Source organism: Vanellus vanellus, assembly GCF_965231255.1.
Source record: "Vanellus vanellus genome assembly, chromosome: 14".
NCBI lineage: Eukaryota > Metazoa > Chordata > Aves > Charadriiformes > Charadriidae > Vanellus > Vanellus vanellus.
Window position 1 is genome coordinate 17,515,090 of NC_138919.1, and position 19,622 is coordinate 17,534,711.

At 51.0% G+C, this 19,622-nt stretch overlaps 2 protein-coding genes across 2 annotated transcripts; both read left to right on the plus strand.

The window, feature by feature from the left end:
* The first annotated feature begins 7,119 nt into the window (after positions 1-7,119).
* On the plus strand, positions 7,120-10,200 carry PSMG3 (proteasome assembly chaperone 3). The gene is made up of 3 exons (XM_082490362.1): positions 7,120-7,142; positions 7,633-7,850; positions 9,653-10,200. Exons 2-3 carry the CDS (start codon positions 7,635-7,637, stop codon positions 9,803-9,805), a joined length of 369 nt encoding a protein of 122 aa, XP_082346488.1. The 5' UTR covers positions 7,120-7,142; positions 7,633-7,634; the 3' UTR covers positions 9,806-10,200.
* A 1,906-nt stretch (positions 10,201-12,106) lies between these two features.
* Positions 12,107-19,606, plus strand: TMEM184A (transmembrane protein 184A). Its single transcript, XM_082490530.1, has 9 exons — positions 12,107-12,130; positions 15,151-15,375; positions 16,037-16,202; positions 17,113-17,203; positions 17,295-17,370; positions 17,989-18,080; positions 18,452-18,621; positions 18,721-18,918; positions 19,355-19,606. The coding sequence occupies exons 2-9, from the start codon at positions 15,151-15,153 to the stop codon at positions 19,603-19,605; spliced, it is 1,269 nt and encodes a 422-aa protein (XP_082346656.1). The 5' UTR covers positions 12,107-12,130; the 3' UTR covers position 19,606.
* Positions 19,607-19,622: the final 16 nt, after the last annotated feature.

A 19,622-nucleotide genomic window follows, 5' to 3' on the forward strand; every position in this document is an offset into this window, starting at 1 on the left:
AAGTCCAATTGAATTAACCTCCAGCTGATCAGCACTACTAAACAAATTATCCTAAACTCCGAACAAGATTAGAAGGACTGGCACAGGCCAGAATCATGTGGCAGGAGTGTTAATTCAGTTTAACAAGTTTAAAACTAATCCCCCAGTGTTCTCTGATCTCAGGGTTTCAGGGCAAACTGGTTCCAAAATGCTCTTGGAAGAGATAGGAAAGGAGGCTCACATGAAGTTAAGAGTGAAAACATGAGCTCAGCCCAGAGTCGCCTAGAGAAACAGAAGGAGAATTGTAAGTACAGAGCAGAGAAAGACTTAGGCAGAACATTTCTTACAGAGACACAAGAGAGAGCAGGAGAATGACATTGATTTCCTTATGGAATATTCCAACCTCACTTCCAGGATGAAACTCAAGAAGTTGATAGCACATCCGCTTTTCTTGATTATTGTGTTTCTTGGACAGAAATAGGAGATAAACACCTGTGAAATAAGGGACAGTATTTTATTTTAATGCAACTTTCCTTAGTATATTATTGTATCTTTCTCCTAAGAGTGCATTTGTACCGTCCATCAAATGCACAATTCAACTATCACAAACTGCAGATCATTACCTAGAGTGGCACTAACACACAATTTCAATACCTATTTCTTTTTACTTTCCTTCATAAATTTCTTTATGTGGTCAGTTAAAATTAACTTTAAAATTCAGCTTTAACAAACAACATTTTGCAGGTTTCTGAAGTGTCGAATCTGCTTCCAAGAGAAAATATTTATTATATGACTCTCTAGAGACAGGAACGGATGTAGTAAACTACAAGTTTTCCGAAATGGAGATACGTACGATCTGAAGCACTTCTAAATACCAATTCCTGCAGCACACGCACGTGCCTCACAAAACCTTTTGAATCACAATATTCCTCATAAATGTATTTCCAATCTTCTGTCATAGATAAGTCCTTCGATATGTTTTCCAGTTTTCTAAATTCTCACGCTTTTTCAGAGACAGCCTGTGAATCAGGTCAGTACTGGCAGATGAAGACTGAGATCCGAGAGCCTCTCCATCCCACTGAAGGGCATCTGCCCACATTCTTTTGCCTTGTCATGGTAAGTCTTTACGTAGAGCTGACTTTGATTCTTTATTGTCACCTACAGCATAGCTAATGTTTTACGTGCCAAACTTCAGAAAGGATTTTAATTTTGACTAGATTGCAAAAAAATTTAACGTACTATGAAAGAGGAAGCATTCAGACACCAGGCATTTCCACCATCTCCATCTTCAACATCTATAAAGAACTTAAAAATCAGATGGGGCCAATCTTCACCTAATATCCACGATTAATTTGTAATATGCAGAAATCATTTTGTTATTGTGTCATTGGCAAGGCACAGAGTTGCCCACTTCATTGGGAAATGCCTTAGTGTTTCCACATATTTAAGTTCTGCAAATTGAATACCTCCTGTAATTCTGAAAGTTTTGTTACACAACCCTCAAAATTGGATCATGACCTATCTACTGCGTACTTTGCTGTTATTTATGCAGTATATAATCGAAAAGTAAATATTTATTCTCATTTTCCACTGTGTGCTCTGACTGATATCTCCCAAAGTTAACAGCAGCATTATGAACTGCAAATGATGATACATTGTCAAAGTTGAAACCATTTGGTTATATGCCTCTTACATTTTCAAATATTCCCAATGCAATTTCATAACTGTCTTGAACATAATGAGACAATGGATTTTTCCTCTTTCAACTGTGTAATAATGAACAACTATTAGAAACACTTTATTATTTCCAGAGTTTGAGGGATCAGTGGCCACAGAGAAAATATGCCCTTTTCAACCAAGTTTTTAATTGTTTTCTCACTTGAAAGAGGAGCTAATTTATTACTGGCAGCACATAAGGCATTTGTCTCATCAACATACATCATTTTAACTATGGGTGAATTCTAGACAACAACACTATTTAATTTGCTGTCACAATTAAGTGATTTATACATCTGACTATACTGTTAGTATCATACTAATACTCTGACATTCTCTCGTTGCTTCTGCAAAAGCCATGTTGTTATTTTCCGTGTTTTTGCAGTTCTTAGGAACAGTGTGGTATGAGTTTTGTTCTTAGAAGCTATGCTACAATTATTTTTATGATCCACTCCATTTGCACACTGTCTTTCATCTGACAGACCACCATGAGCAGCTGAAAAACTCCTGCATAAACTATAGTGAGCTTTATGGCAATTACTGCTGTCTTTACTGATCCACAGAAATAATTTCTTCAGCCATTCCAGTAATGCAAAGCTTCTGCTGTTCACAGGGTGGATCTGTTGATGGATGATACCATCCACAGGCACTGTCATCGTCATGATCTATGTAGGGCTGTTATTTGACAAATGAAAATTATGTAAACAGTACTCAAACTCAATCTTGCCTCATGATAACTCTGTCTGCTCCATACCCCCTGGCTACAGTGTCCAGTACAGCCAGCTGTTATCTCATGATAAATATCAAGGATAAAATTATCATTAGACAGCACCAGGTTGACTGCATGATGTAATCCTGACTCTTTTAGGCAGCTGGAGCTCTTTTAGCTCTCTTAGGTAGTCAGGAGCTAGTCTGGAGATGTATCTCACACATTTCAAGAATGTCATTTTCATTTCAGTGGTTGGTGAAACAATTTCTGGATATTTTTTGCTAAGAAATGTGGGATCGGCTGGTTTTAAAGGTACTTAATATATGAAAACTACTGCTGTTTGAGATGAACCACCAAAGAAACTGTTTGCAGCAACGTCCTTCTGTAGGTGCAACTTGCCTCACTTTTGCCAAGCTCTGCAATCCCAGAACCTCTGAATCTGAACCTCTCCCCCAGCACTGAGGGAGCTCCTTTCTCATCCCGGCCCAGTGGATCTGAAGTCCTCCTTTTCCTGCCTGCACAGCAGCTCAGAAAACACAAATGACACAGCATAACAAAGTCCTACAAGGGCTGGAGTACTCCTCTATTTATAGGTTGCTAAATCTGACTGAAAAAAAAAATCCAAAGAGCTCCAGTCAAATTGCTACCTAGATGTTTCCAGGCCCAGCCAGAGCGTGCTGGCTCACTGCCATGTTTTTAAAGCCTACCCTGCACATTGAGCTTTCGCAGGAAAATATGCTAGTGCTCATATGTGGGCAGTTACTATTTACACAAACATTAATGAACATTCCCATATTGTTTCCTTACTCAGTTGCAAATGCAAAAGAAAACAAAACAATAGCATCACCTGACAGTCTCAGGCACGCAAAGACATCCAGCATTTCCATTTCAGATGGGCAGCAGGAGTGCAGCTCACACAGAAAGAAAACAATTTGGGTTTGAGCTTTATGTTTATTTTTTCTTAAAAGACTGTGTTTTTTCCGACTGAATTCTACACTGGGAAAAAAAAAAAAAAGGTTTACTCAACAACTAAATAGCTTAGAGTGATTCTGCAATGCCTGATTGATCAGCTTAGCCTTCCTCTTACTCCTGCAATGAATGAAATAAGAAATGTCCCGTATAATAAGAGCCACGTGGACAACTTAAGAACAAAGAAAACCTCTTAAATTTGTCCCTCAGAATAAGAAATGATACTATTCGTTATCCTAGGGAGCACAGAAAAGGGATCAATGCATAGAAGAGCCAGAATCCCCCCACCTTCCTTCAAAATATGAGCACATAAAGTGAGAGCCTCAGAGCTTTAACTCTGAGAATGCTGTTCAGCTATCACCCAATCCTGGACACGTCTGAACTCCTCAGCTGCTCACGCTGTAACCTCAGGTTTCCCTGCAAACCTGATGTCCTGTTTCTGTCCATGTGCAGGAGCAGTTGGGTTTTGGTCATGTTTGGAAGGCCCATACCTGTGTCAGGCTGAGATCTAGAAACCAGGAGACAAAAGAGCCAACGTCAGCCGCAGCAGGCTTAACTCCCGACGGTGGATAGCCAGGTTCAAAGCTGTGTTTCCGCTTTTTGCCAAGCAGTCACAAAGCCTCTCTCCGCTGACTGCAGAGAGAGTCAGCCACGGAGACCAGACTTGTGGGGCTCAAGCCAGTCTTCGAGAACAGCCCCAGATGTGCTCCTCCACCCGATTCCCCAAGGGCCTCAACTCAGTCGTATTTTTCTGGGCACTGCCTCTGCCAGACTCCCTTTAAATGCAGTGGGAACCGCTTGAAAGCACCAGGAGGTGGATTTCCACCATCCCTCCTACCCCTTTGACACAACGGCGTTATGGAGAGAGCGCTAACACAAACCCACACCACCCACACCCTCCCGCCCTTGCTGTGACAGCAATAAGGGGAAGAGGAGCACTTTGATATTGCCTGGCCAGAGGAACATACTTAAAAGGCAGCTCTGCTTCACGTACCTGATTTATAACAAGGGTCAGAATAATTCCCGAGCAGCTCCCGCATCGGGGAGCAAACTAATTCCCTTCCTCTCTCCTTGGCTGCGCAGCCCAGAGCTCAGCTGCACCTGAGGTTCCAGCTCACAGTCTATATTCTGCATCATAAAAGGTACAAGAGAGAAATCTAAACTAGAGAAGTAATAACCTGTAAACTAATAAACCAACCCAGCACTTTGATAGCTAGGCGCTCCCAAGAGCAGGGATTATTAATGGATGTCCTGAAACGCTGTGTGTCTAGTTTTCGAGAGAAGTGGGAAACATTTCTGATGCTCTGTGGATCTTAGGCATTTGCTCTACAAAATCAGTCCAGATAAATGCAAAGATTATTTTAAAAAGCAGCCTCCTTCCACTCTACACACACAGAGGCACTTAAGCAGTTTAAAAAGAAGAGTAGTAAGAAACTGCTCAAATAAATAATAATAAAGGCATAAAGCTGCAATATTATGGGTAGTTTTTCTTGTCAAAGTACGGGGCTGCACAGTCATTGATTTTCTATGGTAATTGAGATAGTGACATGCACGACTTATGTCTCTTCAGCAGCGAGTGCACGGGAGTGGAAGAAGGGATCCTGAAATCCAGCAGAATCTCCAGACGAGGATTTGATGGCTCTGAACTGCTGTCTGTCTCGATTCTTTATTTCCCTCAGAGCGTAAAACGGGGTATACTAATAATGTCTTATGTCGAAAGAGAGTTTATGAAGCTAAATGCAATAATGTTTGCAATGTGATTAGGGATCTTTGGAGGAAAAGAGATAACGGGAGCTTAAGTACAGATACATGCCCTTCTCAGCCAGAAAATGCTGGGAAGCAGGAGGCAGGCAAGACAGACCCCTCGGGAAAGGTCCCGTTACCTGCTACCATGTGTATTCTCAAATCTCCATCCTCTGCCTCAGTCACATAGATGACAGAAGCCTTCTCCTTAGTTCACTTTTAAAAATGTATTTACTTTCAGTGATGAAGATTCCGTGCTCAGTTACCTCCTGCTGTCTGCTTCTTGAGTTTGCTATATGCCACCTCAGCTCCATGCCAAAATGAGATATCCCACTCATTGATTGAAACTGCTAAAAATAATTCTGCTGTCCCAAATTAATACAAAACAGTGAAATACAGTGTTTCCATGTAAATCTGAACTAGAGCGGACTCTCTCTGTCCTCCTGTCATGTAAGAAATAAAATGGAGGCTAGCAAGGGCAGCAGGAAGAATCCGGTCCTTTGTGTTTCCTGAAGTAAAATTATTCTCCGGAGAAGGCAGAGCAGGAATAAACTTCTTTATAAGTCAGGAGTCTTTACTGACAAGAGCTGCTATTATCTCCGTCAAACAGGCAAAGCCTCGAGTGGTTGTGGTAAGCAAGAAAGAGGAATGTTGGTTTTTCGCAGTGCTGGAAAACAGACTATTTGCCAGATTGCACGGAGTGCCGAGAAGGTATCAGGCCTCTCTGTTTGAATTAACCATAAGAATAACCTGCTGAATTTCAAGCTTTTCCGTGGACCTCTGCTGCTCTCTAACGGCAATTTAAAGGATTCTCAGCACGAAGTTTACATGCTGTTCCCATAGTCAAGTTTTGTTAAAGCTTTTAATAAAAAAAAAAAAAAAAAAAAGAAATAAAAAATCACGCGGTTCTTAAGAGAGGTTACCTGAACGGATAACCCAGAACCCAAGTTGCTATTGCTGTATTGCTGCAGCCACAGCTGCAACCTTTTGTGTGGGGGGGAAATGACAGTAAAGGAGAGCTGACACCTAGAAACCAAGGTTTGGAGTGTATTTTAGACGCAGCAACTGCAGAACTCTGGTGAGTTGCAAAGATCTGAGAAATCCCAATTTTCAGAACTTTATACAAAGTTATTATTCATGAGTAGCAGTATTTCAAAGAAGAGCAAGAACTCGCACTGAATTAACTGTAGGCAATTAACAGAAAGGAACGTCTGCACATATCGCTGATGGGACACACGTGTTTCTTTTCACACTCTTCACACCGATGTCCATATCTCCCACGGCAGCACCGCTGGGCGGCCGCCATCGGTCCCTCCAGCCCCATGCTTTGCTCCTGACGGAGGTAGACCATGCATGGAGCATTTTGTTGCCCAACACGCCACCGCTTGCCACCGTTCGGCCCCTCGGCAGCCAGGCCCCTCTGACAGGGCCCGCTCCTATGGCCCTGAACCAGCCTTATTTTGATGGGAAAGCACGCTTGGGGCCTTAAGTGTGGCCTGACATAACCCAGCAGGTAGGAACGCTCCCATCCCAAGTGGAAATTAGGTGAAAAATAAATAATAATTTAACACAATATATCAAAATTCGCGGCCTCCCCCCAGGCCGCAGGTTGGCCGTGTCCCCTCACGGCCCTGAGGGCACACGCCACTGCCTCAGGGCCACGGGTGGGGCTGCTGCCGTGTGGCATCACACACACACACACGGCGGGAGCGGGTGTAAAACGGGCACAAAACCGGCATAAAACGGGCAGAAATCAGCCGAGGCGGCCGGGCCGGGGGAAGGAACCCAGCCCCGGGGCGGGCGATGTCCCTGAGGAGAGCGGGCGGGGGGCGCTGGAGATGGCGGCGGCGGGCCGGGCGGGCGCAGGTAATGGCGCCGCGGCGCTGAGGGGAGGGGAAGAGAAGGAAGGGCGGCGGCTTCCCTGCGCCATCTCCCCGCGCCGCCGGCCGGCGGAGGGAGGGGAAAGGCGCCGATGATCCGCCGCGGCGGGGCGGGCTCGGGCGAAGAGCGGCGGGGCCCGGAGCGGGTAGGGGCGGCCGCGGCCTCTCCTCAGGCTCGGCCCGGCCTAGGGGCGGGCGGCCGCCTCCTTGAGGAAGCGGCCGGGGCCTGCGGGGCCCGGGGTGGATAAGCGGGGCTCGGGGGTCGCCCCCCTCCGGGAGGCTGCGAGGGAGGGGACGTCGCGGTGGGGCGGGCTTCGGGGCGGCCTCCTCCATAGGTGTCATGGCTGTGGAACCGTGATTAGCACGAAACCCTAAAGATGGCAGCTCCTCGGTGCGGGGGGAGTGCAGGCCGTTGGTGCCGGGCAGTTAAATTTCCCTTCCCGGTCAGGGATGTGGGACGTTGGTTGTTGTTCCTGTGACAGACATGCACCTCTGGATGCTTTTGTGCTCTGAAATCAGCTTAACCTGGGTGTTTCAAACGAGGGGAAGGATTCAGGCTTTATCTAGCCCATGGGCTGTGTTTTTAATCTAGTGTTATTCTATTGTTATTGTTGTTCTATCGTTCTTTTTCCGCAGCAATGGAAGCAAGTCCCATCGTGATGTCCAAGCAGCGGGAGGAGGTGGTACACGGCGTCCCGACAGAGGTGGTGTGCACGGCATTCTCCAACTCCGTCCTCGTGGTAGTCACGCAGTATGGCAAGATGGGGACCATCGTCTACGTGGACCCCAACACGATAGGGGACAACGTGGGAAGGCCCTCGCTCACCACAAAGGTGCTACTGGGCAAGGATGAGGTGAGAGCGGATGCGCAGTGCACAGGCAGCAAGGAGAAAGGGGAAATGTAGTAGGTGAGGCTGTGCAAGTTGCCAGGGAGTTGGTGAATCACAGCAGTTAAGCAGTGTTTGCACAGCAGTAAGATGAATTAAAAAATCTCTTCTGAGGGGAGAGAGGTTCATCAGAAAAGTATGCATGCTCACCTGCTCTTTGACATCACAAAAGTTTAACTAATCGTGAATGGTTTGGGGATCTGTTATTGTGTCCCCTACAGGATATGGATTGCTTCGCTGTGTGTGTGGAAGGTTTGATAAAGCTCTTGTTGATTTAAGGGTTGTGAGATCAAACATGCGGCCTTTGATAACCTTTTCTGTGTTTCTGTTCCAGTGAGTTTGTTTTCCTTTTCAAGTCCCTTTTCTTGCCCCCACCCCAATCTATGCCATCCCTGTAATGGACTTTAGTTGCCCTCTCCCAAGTGTGCCTGCCAGCACCTACCCTTGATAAAGTTTAATTTGTTTTGCTTCAACAAAATGAGTTTTTATCGACCATTTCACAAAGCTGGAGAGAAGGCAGAAGAAAATGTATTTCGCAAAGCGTCAACTAGTCAAGTATTAAAACAGAAAGTTACAGAGCTACAAGATTACACGATTTTCCATCAGGGTTGGAGCTATCAAATATTACTTGCTAACCTTAACTAGAAAAACTCTAGCAACACAAGTTCCTGATTCTGTCCGTGGCTTTCCCTTACGGAGTTCACGTTCTCCAGCAATAGGCTTCATCTCTGGATGGGAGATGCTTTGCTTTCCCTGGAGTGATGTCTGCTAATTCTGACCGCCTCCACCCCCAAGCTGGTTTTGTGTTTTATTTGGAGATTGGAAGTGCCTTTGTTTACTTTGTCACGTAGTATTTTTAAATCATTTTATCAACTTAATCCATCTAAACTTTTAAGAAAAGGCTTTCGCTAGTTTGCTGTCTTCCTGCTTGTCACCATTAAGATCCCTGTTTGGGATGGCACACACTTCGAAACCACACTGAAATCAAGCAAACTGATCCTTCTGATAAATGCATAACTGTGGGTGTAAATAAAACCCAGACAAGCTGGGTGTTCTTGTTAAAGAAACCTCATTAAGAAGATTGTATCCCTTCCCTCCTTCAGCCTCGCTTCTTATTTCTGTTTTTCATTATTCTGTTAAAATCAAAAACACGTCCTTTACACACGGCGTGCAAAGATGGTGTACATAACGCCATTTTGGGGTCTCTAGGAATTGCAAAAATAATGCTTTTTTTTTCCAGAGCTTGTCAGCAGAACATACTCTCTTCAGCAACAAGTTTTTAAAAGAAAAGTGTACTTGGAAACTTCTTCAGAGATCTGGCTATGATGGAAATAGAGGCATTTTGATCCATGGCCATATAATTTGATATTTGGTGATGTAGTTTGGGTGGGAGGATTAGCAGAAGGAAAAGATTCTCCATACCGACTTAACAAGTTTTCCAGACCGGTGCAAAACTCGATTCGAGTGCAGCTCCAGTGAAGTTGTTTCCAGGTGGTTTGGGTGGCTGTCGCTTATGGCTCCTTTTGAGCTGGCTGAGAAGGTGCTTTCTAAAGTTCCCCGTAGGGTGGCTCAGCATTGCTGACCAGCCAAAGTGTGTGTCTGTTCTCAGTTGTATTGAAACCCTTCAGCAAACTGCACGCTCAGCGCGAGTCCAGTATGGACAGGTTCTCAACACGCTCTGTGTCGTTGCAGGACTCTTCCTCTCCTAACCAGTGTGGGAGGGCTCTGCGCACTGTAAGAGCGTACATCTGTATATCTTTCCTTTTCAGCCTCTTGTCCATGTTTGTGCCAAAAACCTGGTGGCGTTCGTGTCTCAGGAAGCTGGGAACAAACCTGTTCTTCTCGCCATGGCTTTAAAGGACAAGACTGTGGAAGGAATACAAGCTCTACGGGAAGTGATCCGAAGTTGCCAAGTGTGGTGAAGTTATGCCATCTGGATTCAAGGAAATGATCTTGAGTCCATGACTCATCACCACTTATTTAAAAGGACAAGAAATGAAAATGATGGAATGTCTTTGTGCTGGTTTTGGACGTACTGAGGAATTTCATGAATTTTTTCTCTACTGTGTAGAACGCTTTTGGGTTTTATTACTGTGACAGGTTTGCAGTCCATATAGTCAGTGATGAGACGAGAACAATTGTCTCAACATATACAAGAGAAGTATTATTTTTATCACACTGGGTGGGATGTATGTTTGGGAGATGGCACGGCTCTGCGCTTGTGTCCGCAGGAGCGACAGATGCCAAACTCTGTAGCTACACTGTACCGCAAAGGGGGAACACCCAGTGCAGAGTGAATAAAAGAAACATTGATGGATCTAATTTTACCTGTTTTCTTTTTTGCTCTGTGAAAATCACTTCAATTGAAATACAAGCCTCAGTAACAAATCAAAAGCAATTGCATAACAGGAAACATTTTCTTGCCTGTTTTTAAGAAAATGAGTCCTATACGACTGCTTTTGTCCTTATGTCAGTCCCTTTCCTGATGTAGTCTGGATCCATTTTCCACTTTCACTCCGATTTTAAAGAAAGGCAGATAATTTTGCTCTGCAAGTTTCATGAAAGCTGACATCAGGGTGGAAGACAGGAACCCAAATTAGTGGTGAGAAAAAGACAAAATAGCAGCTGCTTATGGATTACATGGTCCCAGCACATCGGAGGGGCAGCACGCACGTGGCTCGGACCACCTGCAGCGAGCTGTCCCTCTCCTGAGGCACCTGTCACAGGAGACACAGGGACAGAAGGATTTGGGGAGGTTACACGGGGGTTTCTCCCAACTCCGTTGAAAAAAACAAGCGTTAGATGCAGCCGTATGAGTTGGTGCAATGCTCAATAGCAAATGGCAAAAGTTTGGCTTGGAATGCACATTTGTTTTTACCACTTCTTGTAACAAATAACAACAAGTAGTAAATTTTTAAGTGAGCCGTTACACACTTTTGTAACTTATGAACTTGAGAGAGCGGACAGGGGCCAGGTCTCGCGTTTCAATTCTGGGCATGGAAGACCTGTGCTGTGGTAAGACCTGTTGGTATCAGCAGAATCAGCACAGAGCCTCTGCCCACCCCACGTAGATCCAGTTGCTGTGTCATTTCTGTTTCTAAAAAGAAAAATCCCCTAAAAGTGGGAAAGCAGAAAATGCATTTCGAAAGGCCTCTTTTCTCTGAAGTAAGAGGTATTTACAGTATTTAAGGGATTATGAGAAATGAAACTTTTTTTAAAAGTACATTCAAATGCTGCAGGCTTGCAGCTGCCCTTGACAAAAAATTTCATCTAAAAATAATTTCCAAACTGTGCTTCCAAGAATCAAAGATTTGCATCTGTCAGAACTCCAAATTTTTCCTCTTTTACACTTTTTCTTTTTTTTTTTTTGTCTAGGAGGGCTGAGAGGCATGTGGAATTTGTTAATGTCGATCCTGGTTTGCCAGTTAGGGATTCTTTCCCGACACAAAATTCATCGTATTTCCCAAATCTTGGTGCTCTTATGGTGTCTGTAGCGCCAACAACTTGTGGAAACCATACATTAATTAGCAGATGGAATGCAAATCGCATCTTCCACCATGGTGGTATGGTGGCATACCACTGCTATGCCCTGAAGACCTGAGTTTTGCTACCTAAAAGCCACCCACAACTTAACCGCCTGAATTTCCTGGCGCTGTGTGCCATCAGGTCCCCGCAGGGCAGTGGGTAGAGGACGTGGAGATCTCTCCCATGTGATGCTCGGAGCCAGGACACTCTTATCTTGTTGCCTTTCCACGGGCGACAAATTAGACCACAAGCAATTGGTCCTTCGACTTTGCTCTCCTCCCTGCTCTGCAGTAAACCAGGGGGAAGGCCTGCCCCAAAAAACATTCACTGTCACCACCAGCTTTTAGTCATCGCTCTCCTCCGGGTAAGGATTAATTCCCAATTGCAAGAAAATCTGCCTTTGCCACCCTCTCACCCGCAGGAATTGCGCCGGGCTGGGGGCAGCGGCGTCGGGCTGCACCGTGGTTTTCCATCTGTGTTTGCTTTCTGGGCGTGGGCGCCGAGCGCGGCGGACTGGAAAGGTAAGTTGGGTGGCTTTTCCGCGGGAGGCAAAGCCCCGACCTGCTGCTCCGGCTCCCGCAGTGCCCCGGGGTGCAGCCAGGGTGGCAGCGGGCGGGCAGGGCTGGGAGGGCGGCCGGAGGAGGAGTCTCCTGTGGGTGCAGGTGGAGGAGGACGCAGGGGATGCGGAGAAGCCAGATCCGCTCCCAGAGGAGCCCTGCAGGGTAAGTGGGGGCCTGAGGAAGGGTCGAGGGGTGCGCGGTGGCTGGGAGCACCCCTCCACGGAGCAGAGGTTGCCGCAGCCATCAGTCCCGAGCACCGTGGGAGCTGCTGTGCCTGCATCGCCCGCTTCTCCGGACGGGCTTTGAGGAGGGCTTGGTGCTGCCCTGCCTTAATTTATAGCTGCGTGCTATAGGTCCTTCCTCCTGGGTGCTGTGGGGGTGGCACGGAGAGGTTGATCGGGTAAATTATCCCCGTGTCCCGGCTTTATCTGACAGCGATCAAGAGGAAAGGCATGTCCTCTGCGCTGGTGGTGTGCTGAGCCTGGACGCTGCCCTCCCTGCGGTGGGGGAGTCAGGGACTGATTCCTCCCCCTTTACCGGGGCGCACAACCAGCACCGCAGAGGCACTGGGGGGGGGATGCTGCAGGGGGTTCGCCTCTCCTTTCTCACCACCCCAGCCCCGCTGCCGAGGTGGGGGTTCATCCCGGGTGCTTGGGGACACCGGGAGGGACGCGAGCCGGGAGCAGGGGCTGTGGCAGCCCGCGGTGGGAGGGCAGTCCCTGTCTGCAGGTGGTCTGCATGAACACGAGTGTCACCGCTCAGTTTATTTTCTGCTCAGCCCTCACCTCCCGCCTCTAACATCCCAGGGAGGGAGCGTAACAGGTACCCGCACCTCTGTGCCACATGGTATCCAAAAACAGCCAGACTGGATGTGGCACCAGCGCAGTCCTGTCGAGGAGCTGAGTTTTACAGCTCGTATTATTCTCCGTGTCTTCTCACTGCCTTTGTTTTGGAAGCAAACGGCCCTCGAGCTGCATTGAATTGCCCGGCTACCTTGCACAGCCGGGATCTAATTACCTCTGGAGCTGGGAGCCCGGTCTCCGAGCGGCACTGAGGCTTTTGTTTTTAATGACTTGCTCCGCCGTGTTCAGAGTGTGACAATGTCGGGGAGCCTGCCAGGACCGGCTGCTGGTGCCACCGTGCTCGTAACCGCGATGGCTGCAGCCCGGCTGGGAAAGCTAATAGGAGTCGGGATGTCTTGGGCCAAGCAGCCATGGCACGGCGCCGGGTCGAAAACAAGAATAAATGCATCTGGTGATGAGCACAGCTCTCCGCCGTGTCCTAGGGAAGTGAGCTGGATCGTGTCCTTCCCTGTCGTGATGCTCTGGCAGAGGGAAAGCGTGGCCAAATCTGGCTGTACGGCCCCAACCTGCAGCAGGGCACCCCCAGACAGAGCGAGGAGCTGCGGGGACCGGGGCACGGCCAGGCTCTCCCTTCCCTCCCCACGCCGTGAGCTATCTCCGGCCTCCTGTTAATGTTTACAAGGCAGGTCCGGCATCGTCGAGGTCTGTCCAAAGACCAGATCCCTTCCCGGCTCTCCCTGGGATCCTGCTTCCTGCTGGCCAGGACGGGGTGGCCGGACGGTGGTGGGGAGGGAAGAAAAAAACCCAGTTCCCCCAGTTCCCTGCTGCCACCGTAACACTATCAGCTCCGCTGTCCCGCCAGCCATCGCCGGCTCCGCTTCCCCGCTCGCGGGGCGCAGGTACGCCGGGGTGAGCTCCTGGGGCCTCGCCAGCATCTCCGCTTACAGGCGGCTCCTGCCAGGCAGAGAAGGGGGGAGGAGGGGGAAGGTATTTTTAGGGCTGTTTGATCCACACTGGCTGAGTTTCCTCTCCTGTGAGGTTGGGGTTCGGGGAGAGGGCAGGAGAGGGAGCCGCAGGGAGAGCTCCTGCTTTGGTTTGTTTTCTGTGTTTTCTCCGAGACGGGCCATTCCTACCACTTTTACCTGTAGCGGGTATTTTCTTGCCTCTCACCGGTTCACGCTCACAGTTTTACCCCCAGGGCGGTAGTTACCCAGGGGCTAAAATCTTTGTTTGTTAACAATGCACCGAGAAGCATCTGTATTGTTAGAGCTCTGCTCACAGGTGGTTGTTTGGGTTTGTTTTCTTTTTTTTTTTTAAACCGCTATTGTTCTACTTGGGGGGGAAAAGCAGCTTTCCATAGATTAGCAGAAAGAGAGGCCGAACATGGCAGTTTGTGCATCTGTTGGCCTTGAGATATGAAGCCGCTCTATAAATAAGAGCGTATTATTAGGTTGGTTCTCGCTGTCTGGAGCCGCAGGGTATGTGGTGCCCCAACGCCCCGGCCACGCTCCGTGCTGGGAATGCTCAGGGCGTTGGAGCGACCGGCTGCGAGGAAGATGGACCTGTGGGGGAGATGCTGTAGAGCTTCAGCATCCCCGAAGGGCAGCAGCTCTGCCCACGCTGCCCGCAGCATGGCACGCTTGCTCCCTTGGGCTTCATTCGGGTGCGGGAGGGACCGCTGGCTGCCCTTCAGGTCTTGGGATCGCCATTGCCGGCACACCGAGACCTTCGTGATCCTGAAAGGGCCAAGGTTGGCCAAACAGCCTGGGTGATGCCAAACCTCCGGCTTCTCGAGCAGCCCTGGGGTTTGCCCCCAGCAGGGGGAAAGCAGCCAAATTTGGGGGTGGACCACAGAGATCCCAGCATTTTCTGGGCTCCCAAGAGGGACATTGGTGTCCTGATGGCTGTTGGAAGGGGTTCGTTATTATCATGGGTGAGGGATGAGTTTAACCTTTAAGGCTCTGGTTCCTGATGGAAAAGGGTCTTGAGCCACACGTGTGAACTCACAGGGGCACGAGCGCAGGCAGGTCTTTCCCTTCCCAGCAGGACAGTGACCGCTGGGAAAACAAGAGGGAGCAAGGCTGGGAAGGAGCAGCTTGTGTTTTGGGGGACACGAGCACCGCACACACCTCCTCGGAGAACAGAGGGTCTGCTCTTGAAGGACGTTTTCATTTTCCCACTGGGAGAAGCAGACCCCACCATGGTGAACAGGCTGGTTTGGGTGAGGGACACCCTGGAGAAACCCTGGGGAGGAGACAAACCTCAGGGGAGGTTTGTCCACACCGTGTGGGCTGGGAAATCTTCCGAGACCTTCCCCTTCACCTGCTTACCTCGGTCCTGCCTTCCCGCACCACTCCCCTTGCCTCTCCCTCCCTGCAGATGAGTAATGCCACGCATGCCTTGCCCTCTCCCGCGGCGCCCGGCACCCCGGGGCCCAGCACGGCGCCCAGGCTGGCCTCACCCCCCCCATCCCCGGCCCTCATCCTGCTCACGGCCACCCACAACGACTCTGAAGATGGCCAGCAGCTTTTCCTGACCACCACAGCGGCGCAGGTCATCTCCGGCATCTTCGTGTGGTCGGCGCTCATCGTCACCTTCCACCAGGTACAGGATGGGATCAGCGACGGGGCTCAGTGCCGGGACTGATGCAAGGGCAAACCTATTGATTGCCCCCGAGTTCATCACAAATCACTCAGCTCCGGATAAATATTTCCTCCTGTTGCTGCCTGGAGGGGATATCTCCACCGCCGGGAGCCTGGTGCTGGCAGCTGGGGAGGGTGGACTTTGCCCACGCGCTTCCCGGGTGGCTGCCAGAGCCGGGAGAGGCTGCAGGGCACCGGCACTGCCCGGTGGCAACACGCCACGGGGTTTCTCGTGTGGCACCCCGGGGTCTGTGCCCACTGGGTTGAAACAGACCACCGGTGGGCATGGTTTTGGGTGCTGCGTGGGTCCGTGCTGCTGAAGGCAGCCCTGGGGCAAGCTGGTGCCTCCGAGCGCTGGGACGGGGCTGCACAGGGGTTGCCATGGAGGAGGGCATGCTGCTGGGGGAGGGACCCGATTTCCACGTGTTTTCGTGGAAGGGATTGCCCCGAGGAATGGGATGGAGCCTGGCTCACATGTCTGTTCACCGCCATGGGTCTGTGGTGGAAACCGGCGGTGCTCTCGCCCCCGGGAGGAGGGTCAACATGGGATGAGCCTCCTGCAGCCCCCCAGGCTGGGGCACCTCTGGTTAATCCTGACCTCCTGCACGCCGGGCACTTTGCAGATCTACACGCACCTGAGGAACTACACCGTCCCCAAAGAGCAGCGCTACATCATCCGCATCCTCTTCATCGTGCCCGTCTACGCCTTCGACTCCTGGCTCAGCCTCCTCCTCCTCGGAAGCCACCAGTACTATGTCTACTTCGACTCGGTGCGCGACTGCTACGAAGGTGAGCGCAGCCTGTCCTTGGCAGGGAGGCTGACGGCAAAGCCGGGCTCCCATCTCGCCGACCTGTGTGTTTCTGGAGCGTCCTGGATTGCACAAAGTGGGAAATCTCCGTCTCTTTTACTACCCGCTCTCCCTCCCCCTGTGCAGAGGTTTTCTCCTTCCCTCTCCCCCGGCAGCGGGGAGGGGATGCCCCACGGGCAGACACGAGCTGGTGCCTTTCCACCGCCTGCCTGCAGGCATCATGCTCCTGCCGAAAGGGAGCTCCTGGCTGCTTTTGGGGTAAAAATACAGTTCTCTAAAGTGGAAGGTAGATGTACCAAAGAAATCGGGGAGTTGGGATGTTTTGAGGTGCAGGGGAAGCTCGTCAGCATTGAGGTTGCTCTTCCAGCTTGTTGCTCCCCCCCTGGGGAACAGAGGGGTGCGGGCAGGTGTATTACTTTGGGTTTGGAGTATACAGAAAATAAGTGATGGGGATGTCCAAGAAAACTGTCCAGGACCTGCTCCTTGCTGGCCACCAGCCGCATGTGCTGCCCCTCAGCAATTTAGCTGGTCCCTGGCCCTTGCGCTCCTGCCTGGGCCGGGCTGGGCTGGGTGTGCGCGGAGGTTGGCTCCACAGGCACTGCGGGGACCTCCGACTGCTGCCACGTACACGCAGGGGCTGTGTGTGCCCGGAGGAGCTGCTGCGTCTGCAACGAACCCTGCACACACGGTGCGGTGCGTCTGACTCCGCTTGGAAGTCAGATGGATTTGACCTGCTGCTCCTCTCGCTGGGCTCCCACCCACCAGCGTCCCAAATCCCCATGTGGTGGCGGGGTGGATAAGACAACTGGTCAGGAAGGAATGTGAAATGTAACAACCCCCCTGCGGATCTCCATCAGCCCTGCTGATCGTGTCTGCCCTTGCCTTGCCAGCTTTCGTGATTTACAGCTTCCTCAGCCTGTGCTTCGAGTACCTCGGAGGGGAGAGCACCATCATGTCCGAGATCCGAGGGAAGCCCATTGCGTAAGTCCCACCGTGCCACGAGTTCCTCGACCCTCCACCCGCTTTCCCCATCCAGCAGCCCCAACGGCATCTCCTCGGCTTCTGCTTCCAGATCCAGCTGCTTTTACGGGACCTGCTGCCTTCAGGGCATGTCCTACTCCATCGGGTTCCTGCGCTTCTGCAAGCAGGTGGGTACCCGATGGGGTGCATCGGCTCCACTCCCCTCTGACGAGCGCTCTCTCTCCGGGTGGCAGATCCCTTCCCCGCTGCCCTGCCGAGAGGGCTCTGCTTCCCCGCTCTCCCAAGATGCTTTTTTTGGGTTTTATTTTTCCCTCCGAGGGAGGCAGCTCACCCAGCTCGCCGGCGCCTGGCCAGCAGCAGGGCGCAGAGCTCGCTGTCCTTTCCTCTGACTCACTGCTGAGTCAGGCTCTCCTCCCACTGCAGAGCTGAGATTGCCATCTCTGTCCAGTCCCAGGTTGGCCTGGACGGCTCTCCACCTCTCCGGGGCTGCGCTGCGGGCTGAATCCTGCCACCGGTCTGTCCCCAAGCCACCCGCTCTCTCCCCTCGGAGCGGCTACGCTGCCTTTCGGGAGTTGGCTTTTGGGAGCCCTGCTCCCCTTCTGCAGACCTTGAGCTGGTTCATGTTCCACCCCGCAGCGCTGGTCACTCCTGTGATGGAGGACTGCTCTCTCCTCCGTGTCTCTGTCCCGGGAGCGGGCGTGGAGGGTTGGGGGTGGCAGGAGCTGCAGGGAGGGCGGTGGGATGTCCCTGCTGCCCGGGGTGCACCGCATCTCTCCCCTGTGCAGGCCACGCTGCAGTTCTGCATCGTGAAACCCCTCATGGCCATCGTCACCATCATCCTGCAGGCGTTTGGGAAGTACCACGACGGGGACTTCAAGTGAGGATGCTGGGTCGGGCTGGGGAGGGTGAAGGGGACAGGATGGGTCCCCGTTCCATCACAAGGGTCGGGTTGTCCTGCCACCCCCCCGTGGGCAGTGAGAGCACAGGGACCCCAAAGCACCGGGGAACGGAGACTCGCTGCCCCCAAATAAGAGAGGGACAAAACTCCTATGAGCCATCATAAAAGAGGTCCCACCAACAGAAAAAAGCCGAGTGTGCCCCCCCGCTCCCCCCTTTCTCCTGGGCTGTGCTCTCCCCCACAGCAAAGCCACCCACTTTTCCCCCATTTCTTCCTTCTTTGCCTCTGGTTGCATCCGCTTCGCTTCCCACAGCCCGGGGCAGCAGCTCTGTCTCTCTCTCTCCCTGCAGTGTCCAAAGCGGCTACCTCTACATCACCATCATCTACAACTTCTCCGTCAGCCTGGCACTTTATGCCCTCTTCCTATTCTACTTTGCCACCATGGACCTGCTGCGTCCGTTTGAGCCGGTCCTCAAGTTCATCACCATCAAGGCAGTCATCTTCCTCTCCTTCTGGCAAGGTGGGTCCCACCCCGGGCGCTCAGCGCTTCTCCTCCCGTGGTTCCACCTGATCCAGGAACACAGGACCAGAGCTGATCCCTCTTGCTTCCCCTGCACAGGGACACTGCTTGCGATCCTGGAGAAATGTGGGGTGATCCCTGAAGTTCAGATCATCGATGGGAAGGAGGTGGGAGCTGGGACGGTGGCTGCTGGCTACCAGAACTTCATCATCTGCATTGAGATGTTCTTTGCTTCCATTGCCCTGCGCTATGCGTTCGCCTGCCAGGTGTACAGAGAAAAGAAGGAAAACTCAACAGGTAACTCCTCCTCTCTTCTTTCTCCCTTCATCGGCAAATAAGAAAAGAGGAGACCCCCCTTATAGCATTCTCAATGGGATGCTAAAAGCCACCAGAGGAGTTTCCTTCTCCTGAGCTCCATGAGCTGCTTCTCCCTCTCCCCTCATGATACCCACGAGCCACAGCGAGTGGATAGGAAAAGAGACCTCACTGTGGATGGGCAGAATTAGGGGATTATGGTCTTACAGCATGTGCGGCTGGAGAGGTTCCATCCTCTTTGAAACATGGAGCCGGGGTTGCCTTTCTTCTCCTTGGTGCTCGCCACCACAAGCTGGCTTGGCCCACCATGAGGGCCTGATCTTGAAATTCTAAGGAAAAGTGTCACTCCAGTCTTGGAGCGCTTGGGCTCAGGGACTGTCTGATGTCCCATCACCCTCCCGCTCTCCCTGTTTTTCAGCAAACCTTGCCCCGATGCAGAGCATCTCGAGCGGGCTGAAGGAGACCATAAGCCCCCAGGACATCGTGCAGGATGCGATCCACAACTTCTCGCCCGCGTACCAGCAGTACACCCAGCAGTCCATGCAGGAGGCAGAGCGCAAAGCACCGGGGGAGAACGGGCACGTGGCCTCCAAGGTGGAAGGACCGAGCGGCAGAAAGAGCAAAAACATTGAGAAGAGAGTGTTGATCCCGTCAGATGAGGACCTGTAGGAGACATCGGAGGGGAC

What these genes read in the sequence shown, in the direction of transcription:
- TMEM184A (XM_082490530.1), top strand. Translation starts at nt 15,151, where the DNA reads ATGAGTAATGCCACGCATGCCTTGCCCTCTCCCGCGGCGCCCGGCACC. An exon ending in TCCTGCGCTTCTGCAAGCAG is followed by an intron (nt 17,371 to 17,988) that starts GTGGGTACCCGA and finishes TCCCCTGTGCAG; the next exon opens with GCCACGCTGCAGTTCTGCAT. An exon ending in TACCACGACGGGGACTTCAA is followed by an intron (nt 18,081 to 18,451) that starts GTGAGGATGCTG and finishes CTCTCCCTGCAG; the next exon opens with TGTCCAAAGCGGCTACCTCT.
- PSMG3 (XM_082490362.1), top strand. Translation starts at nt 7,635, where the DNA reads ATGGAAGCAAGTCCCATCGTGATGTCCAAGCAGCGGGAGGAGGTGGTA. An exon ending in TGCTACTGGGCAAGGATGAG is followed by an intron (nt 7,851 to 9,652) that starts GTGAGAGCGGAT and finishes TTTCCTTTTCAG; the next exon opens with CCTCTTGTCCATGTTTGTGC.